This window comes from Diachasmimorpha longicaudata, chromosome 11 (genome assembly GCF_034640455.1).
Source record: "Diachasmimorpha longicaudata isolate KC_UGA_2023 chromosome 11, iyDiaLong2, whole genome shotgun sequence".
Taxonomy (NCBI): Eukaryota; Metazoa; Arthropoda; class Insecta; order Hymenoptera; family Braconidae; genus Diachasmimorpha; species Diachasmimorpha longicaudata.
In genome coordinates, this window is record NC_087235.1 from 3,936,413 (window position 1) to 3,953,222 (window position 16,810).

General features: G+C 40.5%; 2 protein-coding genes across 3 annotated transcripts in view; both read right to left on the reverse strand.

Annotated features, from left to right (window-relative positions):
* The window catches only part of LOC135167314 (cadherin-related tumor suppressor), a 97,491-nt gene extending 89,555 nt beyond the window's left edge, over positions 1-7,936 (reverse strand). Inside the window, exons 1-2 of one of the 2 annotated variants that reach the window (XM_064130384.1) lie at positions 7,844-7,936; positions 1,286-7,296 (exon numbers count right to left, since the gene is read on the reverse strand). In XM_064130384.1, coding sequence (XP_063986454.1) covers positions 1,286-6,598 — 5,313 coding nt within the window. In that variant the 5' untranslated portion in view covers positions 6,599-7,296; positions 7,844-7,936. Of the gene's footprint in view, positions 1-1,285; positions 7,583-7,843 lie in introns of those variants that run through there. The other variant, XM_064130383.1, reaches the window with a different exon arrangement.
* Positions 7,937-15,390: 7,454 nt separating this feature from the next.
* On the reverse strand, positions 15,391-16,765 carry LOC135167372 (rRNA-processing protein FCF1 homolog). The gene is made up of 4 exons (XM_064130498.1): positions 16,626-16,765; positions 16,316-16,398; positions 15,990-16,061; positions 15,391-15,903 (listed from the first exon to the last, which is right to left on the reverse strand). Exons 1-4 carry the CDS (start codon positions 16,626-16,628, stop codon positions 15,453-15,455), a joined length of 609 nt encoding a protein of 202 aa, XP_063986568.1. The 5' UTR covers positions 16,629-16,765; the 3' UTR covers positions 15,391-15,452.
* Between the last annotated feature and the right edge of the window lie 45 nt (positions 16,766-16,810).

Consider the following 16,810-nt stretch of genomic DNA (forward strand, 5'->3'; position numbering starts at 1 on the left):
GCGACAATCGTTCGTAATTAAATATTTAATCGCAACTGAAATATCTAGATTATTTGAGTCTAAAGAATCGCGTGCTCAGGATTGATTTAACTTGAGTTACGTGTAACCACTCGTTATCCTCACAAACGACTCACCTTTTTTGTTTAAAAAAACAAAAAACTCTCTCCTCCCTCCCCTTTTTTTAAACATTTTTCACCCTTCCTTGACTCTCACTTCATTTCTTTCTTATTATACTTTTACGAAAGGGACTCGTCATCAGGCTTCCGTTGTACGTCACGAGTTATACACCCAAGTGTTATATATACCAAGAGATGGTCACTCGTAAAACACAGAGGGTCCATTCTCTCCTTACCCACCCTCCCACCGCCCCTTGAACCACAATATTACAACTTCTCTCTTTATCATCACCTACCACTACCATATACTTCTTTCACTCCTCCACTTCACATTTAGTTATTTCGTGTGATCACGCCGACCACGCCTCAAGGTGCGAACCACATGAGTCTAATCGATTTCGTCCGGAGTACCCACGGAACGCGCTTTTAACATTTCTTCTTATTTCATACATTATTTTTTTTAACTATTTGTCAATGTTCTTATTAGATTTTTTGGCCACTTGAATGGGTATTCGCTGTGGAGGACTGGCGAAAAATTCGTTTTTAAAGATGATGAAGAGAATTCGAGTCGCTTTTGGACACAGAGAGAACGGATCCCGAATATACGTGATTACGACGTGAAAATAATTGAAACGTCGCGTTGAGGTCAAAGTCATCACACAAGTGGCCTCAAGCCAAATGAAATAAAAAAATATATATATAATAATAGTACCATATCCCTTATGAAATAAATAAAGAAGTGAATTTCACGATTATGATTATAAGGTTACGATTCTATTATCCCCATCTGGCCTCATAGATCAAAGTTTCTCGTTCTCTTCGAGATGTATCGGAAGCATTACCACCAAATTTGCATGTAATTTACATCGTGTAATGGCTTCCACACGGCCGTTGGTGAGGACTTTCACCCTAGTAACGTGTATTACCTAACGTTTCTCGTCATTAATCACTCGGGAGTGTCGCAAAAGTCGATCACACGGTGTGAGAGAGGGGGGGGAGATGAAATTCTTTTCTTAATTAAAACGTTATTCGAGGAATGAAGAAATTCATGAGTTTTACTTCTTTTGTCATCAATCATCGGGGGCATTATTTCCTTAATTAAAATCGCCCCAAAATATCATGCAAAAAACTACCTTATTTTGTACTTGATTATTTATTTATTCTCTTACCTTGATGAATGAAGTACTGGATCTTTCGCCACCATTAGCAACAGCATAAATCTCCACCTCGTACCACTCGACACCAGTCTCTCTATCAAGAGGTCCGGAAGTTTGCAGCAGTCCACTCTTAATATCAACGTCAAACAGTCTATCCACTTGTTCACCACCACTACCCGCAGTTACATTTGTCACGTAGTACTCAATATCAACGCCAGATCTTCGTGAATGTGCACTTAGTCGTAGTATACTTGTACCAGGTGGTTCATTCTCATACACAGTGCCTTCGAGTGGACCATGATGATCCCAAACAGGTTTATCATCGTTCTCACCAGGTACAATGAGAGTTAGGTAAGTCTCCGATGAACGACGTTCAGCTTGAACAGCTTCGTCAGTGGCTCTGACTCCAATTTGATATCTGGTGGCCTTCTCCATAACTTTCAGACTCTTCGGAAGTTTCATTGTGATGACCCCTGTACTCCTATGAACCCTGAACATGTCCGAAAAATTGACACTTGGTCTCATGAGCTCATACGTCACGAGACCGTTGGTACTGGAATCCAAATCGCGTGCCAGAAGTCGAGAGACTGGGATCTCTTTACCCAGGTTGGAGTTCAGGTTCGTTTTAGAGGGTAAGACTGCTGCCGACATGCTGACAAATATTGGAGCATTGTCATTCAAATCCTCGACAATGACAATCACCAATTTTTCAGCGGATAGTCTTGCTGAAGGTGGCTGCGCCCTGTCCGTTGCTACCACCACTAATTTAAATGTGTCCACCTCTTCTCTGTCTATTGGCAAAAGTGTGTGAATAACTCCAGTTGTCGGATTGATTCCAAAATGCCTCCTATCATCCTGAGGATCTTGACTAGCAATTGCATAAGTCACGGCACCATTCTCCCCCGAATCAGGATCCTCTGCTGTTACAGAATGCACAGGTGTTCTCACAGTTATACCCTCTCTAATTTGACGTACAATAGCTGTATTGGGAAATGCCGGTGGATTATCATTGGCATCAATCACGTCAACTCGCAATGTTGTTACTGAGCTCAACTTCGGATGACCTCCGTCGGTGCATGTTATGTTCAACGTGTAACTTTCAAGTTCCTCGTAATCCAAAGGTTTTCTCAGGTATAAAGCGCCAGTGAGTGGGTCAATGTGAAACGCATCACGCCTGTTGCCTGCGGTGATACTAAAGGTCAATTCCGAGTTTGCACCAAGGTCATCATCAGTGGCTTTGAATCTCAATAACTCTGTATTGATTGGTGTTGTCTCGATAACCGATATTTGTGACTTGTTGTCGATAAATTTTGGGGCATTGTCATTCTCATCGAGTATTTCAATGGTAACTGTTGCACTCGACGATAATCTCACCTCTAACCCCGCATCGTGAGCAACAACAGTCAATACATAATTGTCCAGGGTCTCGCGATCAAGATTTTTCGAGAGTGATATCTGGCCAGTTGCTTCGTCAATAATAAATCTTTCATGTTGGTTGCCATCATCAAGAGAATAAAATACATCTCCATTGAGTTTTTCATCAGCATCAGTTGTATAAACTCTCAACAATTGTGTACCTATTGTAGCACCCTCACTAATTTGTACACGATACGGTAGACGTTGAAACTGCGGTGCATTATCATTAACGTCAGTTATATAAATCGTAACTTTAACCTTATCACGTAAACGATTGACACCATTGTCAGTGACTGTTGCTTCTAAACTGATATGACTCGTACCTGTATTAGCGACTAACTCCTCACGATCATAAACATGAAGTGACTTGATAAAACCATTCCTCGGATCAACAATAAAGTCTTGTTGGGTTGATGGTAATGAGAATGTCAGATCGGCATTTCTTCCCACGTCACTGTCAGCTGCGAGTAGTTTTCCAACAAATGTATCCGGTGGTTCATTTTCACGTATGTGAAAGGTGAATGAGGAATTTGTAAATTGTGGTGCATTGTCATTCTCATCAATTATATGAACAACAACGGGTACAACTGAGCTACGACTTGGTACACCTTGATCACTAGCTGTTACTTCTAATGCATAATAGTCCTGCTCTTCACGATCGAGGGAGTGTTTGACATATAATTGACCATCAGGAAATATACCAAATCTTTCTTCTTCATTTCCATCGGTTACACTGTAGAGAACTCGCCCATTAGCGCCAAGATCTGCATCAGATGCACGAAGAGCAAAGAATCGTTCATTCACAGGTGTTGATTCTAGCAGTGAAATTTCATAGCTCGGTAATTTAAACACTGGTGTATGATCATTGACGTCTTCAATCGTTACTCTCACTTGATGTTGAGCTGAGAGTGGTTGTGCCCCCGTATCGACAGCAGTTACTTCTAACGTTAACACTGTACCTGGAGAAGATCTAATAGGTTTATCTAAATAAATAATACCCGAGTTTTCAGCTACCCTAAATTGTCCACCAGGATTATGCGTCAGTGTGTAAGTTATTCTAGCATTAGCACCCACATCTCTATCTCTCGCTCTAGCCAGACAGACTTCCTGCCCCACTGCTGCGTTCTCCTTCAGCAAAACCTCATCCCCTTTTTCTCCTTTTGGGAATTTAGGTGGATTGTCATTGACATCTAGGACTGTCACGTTAACTGAAGTAATTCCACGCGCTAGACCAGTTTTTGCTGCTACACGAAGGCTGTAGTAAGCAACCTCCTCACGATCGAGGCACCCAGCTGTTGATATGACACCTGAATGCTCATCGATCTTGAAATTGCCACGAGGATCTCCGTAAACTATTGAGTAAGATATCTTCGATGTGACAAAGTGGGTTACTTGGACAGATCCAACTTCCCTGTTGTATCCCGGGGAGATGTCAGTGCAGTCACCCCTGTCTTCCGTAATTTTAAACTCGTAGCCATTGTAGGTATCAAATTCTAAATGTTCTAAGTCTTCTCGTCTCAAAATTTCAACTACTGCATTTTGGCCAGCTACCCTGTCACCTTTGTCCCTCGCTGATATTGTCAATCCATAGAGCGTCTTCTGTGCAACGCGCAGAGATCCCTGAAGTGTTATTTCTCCAGTCCTTTCATCAACAGTAAATAATCCCTCACCTCCAGATTCCAAAGTATATCTTACTCTTGCATTTTCCCTGGCATCAGCATCCGTAGCTGTGACCCTTCCAATGGCAGTACCCGGTGCAGTGTCTTCCGGAATTGGCATTAAATAACTCCTTGGATAAAATACAGGAGCATTGTCATTAACGTCCTCGAGTGAAAGTAAAACAGTAGCTGTAGATGACTGCGGTGGAGTTCCTTGATCTCGTGCGACCACTAGCACTCGGTAATCACCAACTGTTTCCCTGTCTAACGGAATTTTCGTTGTTAATTGTCCCGTGAGTGCATCAAGAGCAAATGTCTTTGGATAATCTCGGAGAACACTTGGGTGTAAACTGTAAGCAATACTTCCATTTGTTCCTTGATCATTGTCAACAGCTGCTAGGGTTGCCACTAAACTGTGTGGTGGTGTATTCTCGGATAATGTTACTTCGACGATACTCTGACTAAACCTTGGTGCCTCGTCGTTCTCATCAAGTACAGTGACCCTCAGATGTGTCGATGCATACCTCGGATTTGGCCCACCATCCCTAGCAGTGACCCTCAACTCAATACTTCCCTGAATTTCACGATCCAGTGTTGCTACTGTTGTTACCAAACCCGTGTCCTGATCAATGACAAACCACGATTGTTCATTACCGGTGTCAAAGTCATAGTAAATCTTCGCATTGAGGCCAGAATCAGCATCAGTCGCTGAAATACTTGCGACAAAACTACCAATTGGTGATAGTTCAGAGAGCACAGCTGAGTATTCACTCTGTTGAAATACTGGATCATGATCATTAACATCATTAACATGTATAACGAGATATGCTGTTGCTGATCTTGGCGGTATTCCTTTGTCAGTAGCAACAATTGTGAGATTATATTTTGGAATTTCTTCACGATCGAGTCTACCATTAACCCGTACAATGTCGAAGCTCTGGGTATTGTCGAGACGAAAGTGACCCAACTCATTGCCAGCGCGAATCTCCACGCTTGTCTCACGATTGAGACCCTCGTCATTGTCAACAACAGCAACAGCCGCCACTATTGAATCTTTAGCGGCATTTTCATCGACTGTTGCGAATCCAGCTGTTGCTGGAAAATAGCTGAATTTTATTTCTGGATCGTGATCATTAGCATCAAGCAAATTAACTGTTACGTAAGTTCTGCCATCCTGACGTGGTGAACCGTGATCACGGGCAAAAACAGTTATTACACAGCTCTTTGGACAATTACCACCGGGCCGAATTGCGGTACAACTTTGTTGTGGACAGTCGAGTGATTCTGCGGTTGTAATAACACCAGTTTCAGGATCAATAGTAAATTGTCCCTCACTATCTGGCAAGTAATATGTTAATTTTGAATTGTCCTCGGTGTCTTTATCAGTAGCCTGTACAGTGAGAACATTTGTTCCCACGGGTGCACTCTCATTCAGTGCAACAACGTAGTCACTCTGCTGGAAAATCGGTGGATTGTCATTGACGTCAAGTACCGTAACATTAACGAGTAAATAACCGAGTCTTGGGGGTTTGCCACGGTCCCTCGCGCACACCTTTAGGGAATAAAATTCAACTTGTTCCCTGTCAAGTTTACCAGTTGTCTCTAAATGAAGATACGTTGTTTCACCGCTGGGATTAGCCGTAACATCAAGACGAAATTTCCCATCGGTATTGCCATCGACGATGAAATAATCATCAACAACACCATTCTCAGGTGTATCTCTGTCAGTGGCTGCGTCCAGTAGTAATTTCGTACCAGCAGCAGCTGACTCCGAAAAGCTCACAGCTATGCTTGACTCCGGAAATTCTGGATTATTGTCATTCACATCTATCACATGAATTCTAACCTCAATTGGATATGTTGGCTGGCTGGACAGAACAACAAGATCAAATTTATCACTTGGTAGTGCCTCTCTGTCCAGCACTTTGGCCGTTCTAATTTGTCCAGTCTCCGGATCCAACGTGAACTCTTGTGGGGGCTCATTGAATCTGTATGTGAAGTCCGGCTTCACTGGTATTGTACCAACAAGTGTACCCTCTGGTTCACCCTCTCTAATACCAAGTTGAACTCGTGTATCAACTGCTCTACTCTGCATAGCAAGACCCATACTACCATCCTGCGGTAGCATAGGTGATCTCCTTGGCACGAACCTCGCGATTTTCTGTGGCATGACTCTGTCATCCTTAACCAGGGCATTATTGCCTGGTGAAATGAGTCCCAGGACCAGGGCGAGGACAGTCAAACTCCACATTTCTATTTTCCCCTGACCCTGTCCCACTTCAAACTAGTTCAATCCACTACCTTTCACACTTTTTCGTCATTGTCAAGCGAATTTTCATCCTGGTGTGAAGATTATTCCGTTTATATTGACATATCCCTGACGATTTCAACCTCTAGCCAACTCTCCTCTGGCATGAAAACTCATGCCGATTCTATATTACTATTGAATTACACCTGAATTCGAGTAAACACGCCACGAGAATTCCCACTGCACTTGGTGGGGGCACTGACCGGGCCCCAACAGCCGCTCCTCCAAGAGACGCTTCTTCTTCTTACCTCCACGTTTTACCTCTAGTCACGATAAAGATTGACGCTAGGAATCAAAGCGACGTTCGGTGTGTATTTTTTTTTTTCTCTCCACCGTCCAATATCATTTCCCCCACCCCCCCGGCGAGCTTTTTCCTCCTTCTCTCTCAGGCGTTTTAAACTCTTTTATCGTTGAATCACGTTTTTCTCCCGGTTAAAAGCCCCAAGAGCACGTCGTGGACAACTTATCAAAGCGGCTGAACCAACGGAATTCGCTCGAGATGACACTCGTCACAGTCGATCGCCGATCTCAGCAACGAAACGGTACATCTCACGAAGAATCGCACGTTGCATATAACATAACCAATCTTCCATCAGCTTTTATAAACTTCCGTGTCTCATTTTCCATTGGCATTATCTCTCCTATCAATAATAAACAATCTCGAATCCACAATCACAATCATCACTCACAATCACAGCACAAAAACCAAAACAATAACATCGATGCACGTTGGGTTATGTACGATAAAACGATAATGAAGAAATATTTACGGTTTATCCACGAGTTAATGATAAATGATTGATTATAAAATAGTGGTGTCACGATACCGTGTGAGTGTAATACCACAATAAACGTGTATAAACCCGCGAGAAAGGATCAGTGCCAAGTTATCCCGTGGACTGACCCAGCACGACTGAACCGGTGGGACTACAGTGTGGGCACAGTTTTCTCGTGCCAGCCAAGGGGCTTCACCGCAGTGTGAGTTATCCCACAGGTATGCGAGTGTATGTGAGTTTTAAAAGAAAGAGGAGCATTCTTGGGCCCTCTCTCGAGAGAGCCTGACGTCCCTCTCGGATCCATCGTTGGCCCAACGGCCATCCACCAGTGCTTCCCTCTCTCCTCTCTCTATTCATCATTTCATTCTCTCTCCCACTCTCTACCTCATACCCAGTTATTTTTCCGTCTTACCTGGGCTAGTCCGCGGCTGTGTGCAGGCGAGGAGGTGCACACACACACACATCGCGACTGGAGCCTTCTCTTCTGCCGGAGATATTCTACCTTTTGCCCTCGAGGAACGAGCAATGCGGAGGCTCAGGTATTCAAGATGGCCGAATGAAGGCACCACAGTACCCCGAGTTCTTCGGACTTACTACCTCACTGCTGACTGTACCTGTGTGCGTTGCACCTTCTCTCTTCACTCCTCCGACGGATACCCCTGTGGCATTTTTTTTTTCTTTCAGACAGAGAAAAAAATCAACGGGGAAGAATGAGAAGGATGGAAACTTACGGCGAGATGAATAATGCGTGGAGACGCGGGGAGGACGCCACCAAACTGAGGGAGACAGAGGGCGCTAGGAATTTCAAATGATGGAAGGACAGGTACTGAGGTGGGGGTAATGGCGATATGTGTGGTTTTAGATGATCTCTTTTATTATTTTTTTTTTCTCTCTCCCAATGAGCGGGAGGTTTCATTAGGTGTCTCGTGGGGTCGACATCCAGCATCGGGACAATGTTGGAAGCGTGTTGTAAGTAATCCGTTAGTACTTCTTCCGGTTATTAGTCATTGACTTTAACAAATGTTCTGGATTATGGAAGCTAGCGGGAGGTAGATAAATTGTGATTGTCAATTTATTTTGATTTTATGGGTTCTGGGAAAGGGAAGAGAATTGATGATTATTTTCATGACCTGTTTAACCGTTTTATCTCGTCTTCTGTTATTTGTCAAACCACTGGGTATTTTGCCCCATTGTTTGGGTGATTTTATTCATATGAGGATGATGAAGAGGGGGGAGAGGGGGGTATGGGGATAGCACCAATTATTAATGGAAAACGGTAGGATTGAAAAATAAATCGTGATTCTTACGAGTCTGCGGTTATTTTATTTCCAAGTTTATTTAATCAGGGAATGCTGATACGCTTGGAGGGGGAGCATACATTACGAGCTAATTAAGTTGAAGTTAATGTATATACTTGCCGAGCATTAGAGACCACGGGGTATATTTATGACGAAATACAGAGGGACGGTTGTGTTATTTTTTTTTTTTATCTCTCTTTCTCTTTCTCGATATACCGTTATGGCAACAAAGTGATCGTCAATTTATGGTGGTTTAGTGATGGATCATCGATCATGGAGATATTTATTTTATTCATTTATCCTTGTGTCGATGGCTCCATGTGAAATAAAATTCAACTGCATTTGGAGCAGTGTCCGATCCTTGGGAAATAGCGAATATTGGTGATCGAGTAAAATCGATGGATTTGATGCCGTCTGATTTATGATTACAAATTGGTGAAAGTATCTATTGCGCGCGTTCATGGCGGTAAGCCACAAATCCGTGCCCAGTTTACTCTCCTCCTCCTCCTCCTCCCCCCGCCTTGTTTGTTTTTTTTTCTTCTCTTCTTGTGATGGGTCTCTCGGACTGTTGGGGCTCGTGCCTTCCTTGGAATCTCGTGTCCAATTCAATTAATTAGATAAAAAAGTCATTTCAGAAGATAAGATCCTATTTATTGAGTGAGACGAAGCGTGCTTATTCAACCATTCCGCAAAATGTCTAATCGAGTTTGTATTTTTTTATGGATAACATCGATTAAATAACAATAATTGTCGACAGAAGCACTTCAATTTGTAGAGAATTAGTTTATGGAGAGGGGGGGATTATTTGGTTTAACAATATTTTCGGAGGGAAGTCAGTTTGTTGTACCATGCAAATTATTGTGGTGGTGATTTTTAATTAATTGGAGGATTAAAAACAGTTTTGATTTTCAGGGAGAAGTTACTGAAGTGCTGGAACCTTTTGAGAATATTCTTCAGGCATTTTTGTTCTGGAGTAAATGAATATTCACCTATTAAAGATGAATGGTGGTGTTTAGGAGGCGCCCATTCACTTTATTTATAATGAAGCATTCGCACAGGGACAGTTCCTCGAGGAATGTGATTGATGATTGCAAGAGGCGTTGGATATGCAGCCTGTTTTGCCCCGGTACTTATCGAAGAAATACGGTAATTGATTTCAAAGCAAGCTGTCTTGCTCATGATGCCCTGATGTAGTTCCGTTGGACGTACAAAGAGATCGTCAGCACTTTCAGAGTGATTAATCAATTGAGCAACAGAAATTTTGGTGGTTGACCTAAAATTGGGGCATCGATGAAAATTCCTCCTGTTATTCAATTAATTAATCATCCTAAAAGTGCTGACGATCGGTTAGTTTAAATAATTTTTAGTGTTTATTTATGAGGAGAGAATGTTTAAAGAGACGCGCTGGTTTGACCAACTTAATTCTAGTGATTCCGAGTATTCATAAATTCTTCAAAAATTTCCGACGCACTTTATTGGATAAACTTTATAATTAAAAAACTCTGGATCTATTGGGCGGTCGGCACGAAACTGTAAAAAATACTTGGAGATCCTCAGATTTTTTAGGACTAGATCCCGCTCTCCCGTTAACTAAAGGGACCATCTGAAAAATCTGAAGGCAAATTGGAGAGATTATGTTTTGAAGAAGATATGCATAATAATTGTTCTATGCCAAGTTAGGAAATTATATGTCCTGAATTTGTTTTCTATTTTTTCATTAACACTTAGACGATTTAAATTGAAGAAAATAGGAAAGCGTATCATATTATATCAATTTATACTTTATATTTTAATTTTCATCACATGAGGAGTAAGTTTCTAAAAAATCGAATGGGATAAAATAAAATTATCTAAGATGCCATGACTTGGCGAAATTAATCGATGCTTCAGACCATGAATTGAGATGTTTAGGCACCTCCTCGTCTGATATTCAAACATTTTTCATTTCATCCAGACATTTTTTCGTTTCTAAAGATATTTAAAAGTTTCTAAGACTTACATATTTTTGTTTTACCACGTCAACAATAACATAATTACCCACATCTGGGACATAACATCTCTATTGTCCACATTCCTCTTACCTAGTAGTAAAAATCCAAACTTTTTACGTAATCCTCAGCTTTTCAATCACGTCTAAAAGTGGAGGGAGGGTTTGGGTTGAACAGTGGTCATATTTTCTCAGTTATGATGGATGATCGGTGCTTCCTCAGCGATGTTTGACCATTTGCCCCCACCGGTCATCCTCCTCCTTTTATCCACAAGTCCCACATTCATCCTCACTCTTTTCAAAAGAGCCCACGACACGTCTTAGAAAGTTTCATACAATTTTTCTTCCTTTCAATCATTCATTTTTTTTTCCCGTTCAATCTTTTCAATTCAGCCTTAATAACAGGCTCGCAATAATCAGTGTGATCGATTCTCGGGATTGCCATCGCAACCCGGTGTCGATCAAGAGATTTCATCGGCACGATTAGACCCCCCTAGGAAAGAGGCGAAAAAAATCACTGGGTCTCTAGTGCTGACCGACAATTAAAGGCATTGCATTTTCTTGAGCTGTGGCTATATCGGTGTGGCACAGCCCCGGGGAGAAACGAAAGTAAAACGGATTTCGCGAGCAATCACGGAGGCCGTAAAAGTTTGTAAACACCATTTTTTTTTTCAGGTGATCTATCTTCATTGAAAATCTCAGACGCGGAAAAATTACACTCCACGAAGAAACAAGTTTCGCAAAAATTATCCTGTCGTTCTATAAAAGCACTTGGTGAGTCATTTTTTTCATTTTCATCTTTAAATTCTATGAGCATTCCGTATTCTACAATAAAATAAGAGGAAAAATCAATAAACCATCAGAAAATAAAATAGGTTTCGAAACGTAAGCCGTAAGCGAAGTGAAATACTTTCTTCCTGCTTGAAAAAATTAGCCACAGAGTTTTAACCAACCCCAAACAACTCAATAATTAGAATCAGGCTCTTTGAAAGGGGAAAAAATCCAACAATAGCCCTCCCCGTAAAAATAACAAAATGGTCGTTTCAATTACTGGCTTCCATTCATAGTTATCGTCAGTCAATTTGTAAAAAATTCTTAATTAATACGTTTGTCGGTTACCATCAACTTTCTCCAGCCATGACTCTGATTAATACGATATCTTTCTTGAACACTGGAACGCTCAGTGTCCCATAAATAAACCAGAGAAAATGCCAGATACATTGTAACGTCGTAAAAATCTGGTAGAATGCCAATCGGAAAATTGTTTTGATCCGGTGGAAATGGCAAGTCGCGAATACAGCCGATGTTTGGCTTTGGGGGCTGTAACGTGTCGCAATCTTGTATATGTATACGAGCGATATTTTTGCACGATCAAGAAAGAGATGCCGAGTCCATGGGAGATTGGAATGCGGAGATTAGCCGCGGTGCGAGAGCCAATGAAGTTGAAAATAAAAAGTCATGAGAATAAATGACAAAAATGGCATTTTTACAATTTGTTTGGACTCCAACATTTTCATCTTTCCCAACTATTCCCACTGTGCGGGGAAAAAAAACAACCCTCCGATACGTCAAGCAAAACGTTTATCTCTCTCCAAAGCAGGAAGAAAGAAATTAAAGTGAAAATCGGTGAGAAAAATCACGATTTTTAATCTATCTTCCTACTTCATCTTCGAAATGAATAGTGATGAGAAAATTGCATTTTTACAAGTTGTTTGGAGTCCAACGTTTTCACCTTTCCCAGCTATTCCCATTGCAAAATGAAAAAATCAAAGCCTCTGGTGATTCAGGCGAACGCCGACCTATCTCCAACGCAGGAAGGAACAAATTACGATAACAATTCTCGAAAATAGGCACAATTTTTTCATCCGCTTTTATACTCCATCTGCGAAATGAGTAGGATGTTTTTGTGATGCGAAGAATGCACGGATGAAAAAATTTAATAGGAAAACCTGCGCGAATTCTTTAGACAATCTTTTTTTATTTCTATTGAACTTTCGATTACCCAGCAACCGATCCTATAGGAATGTTCAATCGAAAGTTTTCTACAAAAAAAAAATGAAAAAGAATTCGATTGTTCTATTCTAGTGGGGAAAAAAGGAGAAAATTAATAATTAGTGTCAATGTGAGTGGGAAATGTCACGTTATTAAACAATATTGAATTGAATTTTCATGTTTTCCAAATATTTCCACTGCAGGCCAAAAAAAAACAACCGGTCAATACATCAGACAAACGCAAGCGAATCTCCACCACAGGAAGAAACAAATTACAATAAAAATGGGAAAAAAAATCTCAATTTTATCTTCTATTTTTCTACTTCATCTTCGAAATGAATAGAATGTTTTGGTGATGAGAAAAATGATTCTCGTAGATGAATTTATGAGAAGAGAATGGAAAAAAAAATCAGCAAGTGGGCTTTTAGACCTTCGTGAATTCATGAGAAAATAACGAAGAGTTTGGGAAAAAAAGAAGAAAAATAGAAGGGGAAGGGGGGGAGGGGATGCAAGGATGGACGACCGCCACCGCGAGCCGATCGCTAAAATCGTGCACCCAATCAGCCGGTCTTTTGTGTTTCCAAGAAACAGCACCGGCCCGCGAGATGACCGCGTGCGTGCTGAACGCTACTCTCTCGCTCCTCTCTCACCCCCTCATATTTAGTCTCCCCTTTTCCCTTCTTTCTCCCAGTATGATGGTTTTTTTATACTTAATTTTATTTTTTCCCTTGGAGCAAAGGGGGCCCTTATGCCTATATCCTAACGCCGTGAGTTCTTTCTCGCCACGGCTATTCTCTTCGATTGGATATGCCGTATAGATATGAGTCCCAAATGGAGAAACCAGTCCTTCGATGATCCTCTTTGACGCTATGGACACTCACCCCCTTGCGTGTTCCCTCTTTTTGCCAAAACTTAAAGACCTTCGGAAATTTATTTTTCTCATCGAGATAATGCGATTCAACAGTCCAGAATTCTTTAAATATGTAGTACAAACTAAAGATTTGCCATGTAATTTGTTATTGCAAATTATTGAATGGATTTTTCTGATAAATTATGACCGGGCCTCTTTCAACTTATCGTAATTGTGGAAATATTTTTTCATTCGTCGAAGTAATTAGCCGGTTATTACCTCTGATTGAGAAGAAAATTAATAGAGACATTTGCAGTATGGCGATTTATAATTTAGTAATAATTGAAGACGATATTTGCAACAGCGTTATCATAACTCGAAAACTCTCGACATTTTACTTTTCCCATTGAGATAATACGATGCAGCAATTTCGAATTCTTTAAAAATTTACCACAACCAAAAATTTTGTCTTAATCCATTATTATGAATTGATGAAGGGACTTTTATTTTATTAATTGAATATGCCATGAAAATTCAATCTAACCACCTCAAAGTTCATCTACTGCTCCGGGCATAGCTAATGGTAAATAAAAAAGAATAATAAATCAATCCGCAAATTCTTTTTCGTTCGTGCAAATAAGGCTAATAATGAAACCCAATTACGTACCTTCCCATTCACCACCCGGAATGAAAAATAGCTCTCCAATACGCGGTCGAAAGCCATCGCAAGCAATAAGTATGTCCAAGTTGGAGGCTATTTTTTCATCAGCCCCCACGTTGGAATGAATGTCCCGACATGTCGAGTGGACTTCTAACCGTAGTTAGAGACAGTGAGGTCTATTGTTATGGACCTCCTAGGCCGTTCGAACGACTATCGTTTCTCATACAATCCAACAATTCTCATTCTCTCCTTCTTCTTTCGATAATCCCATCCATAATCCACCCATACAGCTATCTCACTCCAAGACCCGGCCACGCTCACCCCGGGTGACTAGAGGAGAATTCATGTTTTCTTTTTTCTCCTACTACGGTCCATTGCAGTGAAGAACGAGACAGGATGCAAGACAGAGTGAGAGGGATAGACTAAACGATGATCATAGTCGGACCTGGGTATCGGGCATGTTTCACCGTCGGCTGTTGGATATGCGATGTCGCCCCGGGTCAAAAGATAATATCCCGTCTCTAGGGGTCATCCTTTCCACTACGATACGGTTCCGTGCCTCTCGCAACATACTCGCCGATAATACCTCTGTACTTATTCTAATGTCCAAACTCCCAACAGGGTGATTGACAATTGGGCTTTCGTGGAATTTTCGTTTATCGTGAATAATCTGGCAGATGGCTTTCCGATGGTTTTGAGCAGGTAATGGGGATATTTGCATTTTTAAAGGGGGAGGAGCGGAAATTTAATAGTTTTTTTTATGGATGACGATACTAAAGTAAATCTAGCCGAAGTATTTAGTTATTGTAGCGAATGGATTTCTACGGATTTTTATTAAAAATTGAAAGCGTAGAATTTTTATTCAACTGAGAGGTGAGGTCATCTATCTTGAAGAAAATTAATATAAACTTGAACTTGAATTCCCTGTCTTTGCAAATCAAAAATTGATTCATTAGAAGCTAGAACATCTAGATGGTTCGCTCTCTTGAAAAAAATCAGAATTTGATTTTTTAATGCGAAAATTTCTCATGTGCCTCCAGACATTTTCATAAATAAAACGTCTGAAAAGTTTCTATTCAATGTTACGAAATGATCAAGTACCGTCACGTAAAGATTTAAGTCTTTACCCAATCATGATGGAAACTAAAAAAATATTGGATGAGGCAATACGATTTTATCGCAAGAATTCAGTATCTGTATTTCATAGTAACAAACTAATTTATCTTAAAATAATTACTTAGGGGCTCCATAGGCGTCAGGCATTCTTTCGATAGTATACCGGTGCTGTGACACATACATAATAGGCACACCAGGTATTTTCCTAATTCTACTCTTCAATTCCTTGTCATTAGTCGCTACAATGTAGCACTTGTGTTGTGTCACTCTATTCACCAAACAATCATCGGCGTATGTTCCCTTATGTATGCAGTGGAGCCTTTCGAACCTTGGGTCCTTAATGATCCTCAATGCAATCTTGTATTTCTGTCCCAGCTTCTCCAGCTCTCCCATCACACAATCCGTTATATAGGGAATGCATTTTGCGTAGAGGCACTCCATCATATTCTGAATTATGTCGAGTTTATTTTTTATCGAGAAATTTATGAAGTTGGTGTCGATCAGAATGTGATAAGGGGGCCCTAATTGCGTGTTGTATTGGAAGAATAGGGCTGACGATTGTTGGGGTCTAGAAGAAGATGAATAATCCAATAAAAATTATTAGAAATACTTTGCTGGTGATTTGTAGGAACTTGGGATTTTGTGTCTACTTACACTTCTCTGACTTTCATTTCCGATGGGTTTTCGGGTTTCTTTTTCTTTGAAGCTGCTCTTTTTTCTGCTTTTCTGAAAAATCAAATCAGCAAAAATAAAACAGTGCTAGAAGACTTGAAAAAAATTTTTCTTTGATTCTCTCGATTACTTTTGATTATTTAGTCAAGATAGAAATCTACCTGTTTTTCATTATGCCAGACATTTTTTAATTAAATTAATACGCATTTTGAACTGGACGAAATTTTTTTTTCCAAACTTCAGGCATCGATTCTTCGTATCAAAAAAAATTATAAGAGAATTTTAACTATTATCATATAAATATTTACATTCTGGGATCATTGGGACTGATCATCTTCTTCATCTGTGCAAACCTCTGCATCACCACCTTCCTAGTTTTCTTGTTTTTTCCCTGTAAGTCAATAAAATAAAAAAAAACCCAATTATCACTGAACAAAGAAGAGTGGGACAAAACGGATGCTTTTCACAAAATATTCGAAACTCAAAAACAAATTGGCCATTGTAGTTTACAAACGGCAAAAATTTGTCCATTTGATAAAGAACTCAAGGTATTGATATTTTTTAAAAAGCTCCAGGTGCCAATTTTGTCCCACTCTTTCCAAAACTCAAATAGCTCACCATATTTTGCTAAATATTTTAAATATCCAGTAAAAACAATTGCAGGATCACACAACCACGTTACACCGAAAAAATCTAACCTCCAAACTCCACCTGATCTCAAATAATTCCGTGCTCACCAGTGGCAGCACCTCCCGGGACCCTGAATCCCTCTGTCAAACGTCCCTGAAAGTCTCCCTTCCCTT

Bases quoted from the DNA above. Each gene is read 5' to 3' on its own strand.
- LOC135167372 (XM_064130498.1), bottom strand. The intron at 16,062-16,315 runs GTAAATATTTAT...TTGATTTTTCAG, and splicing joins AGTCCCAATGATCCCAGAAT to AAAAGCAGAAAAAAGAGCAG. The intron at 15,904-15,989 runs GTAAGTAGACAC...ATCTTCTTCTAG, and splicing joins GAAATGAAAGTCAGAGAAGT to ACCCCAACAATCGTCAGCCC.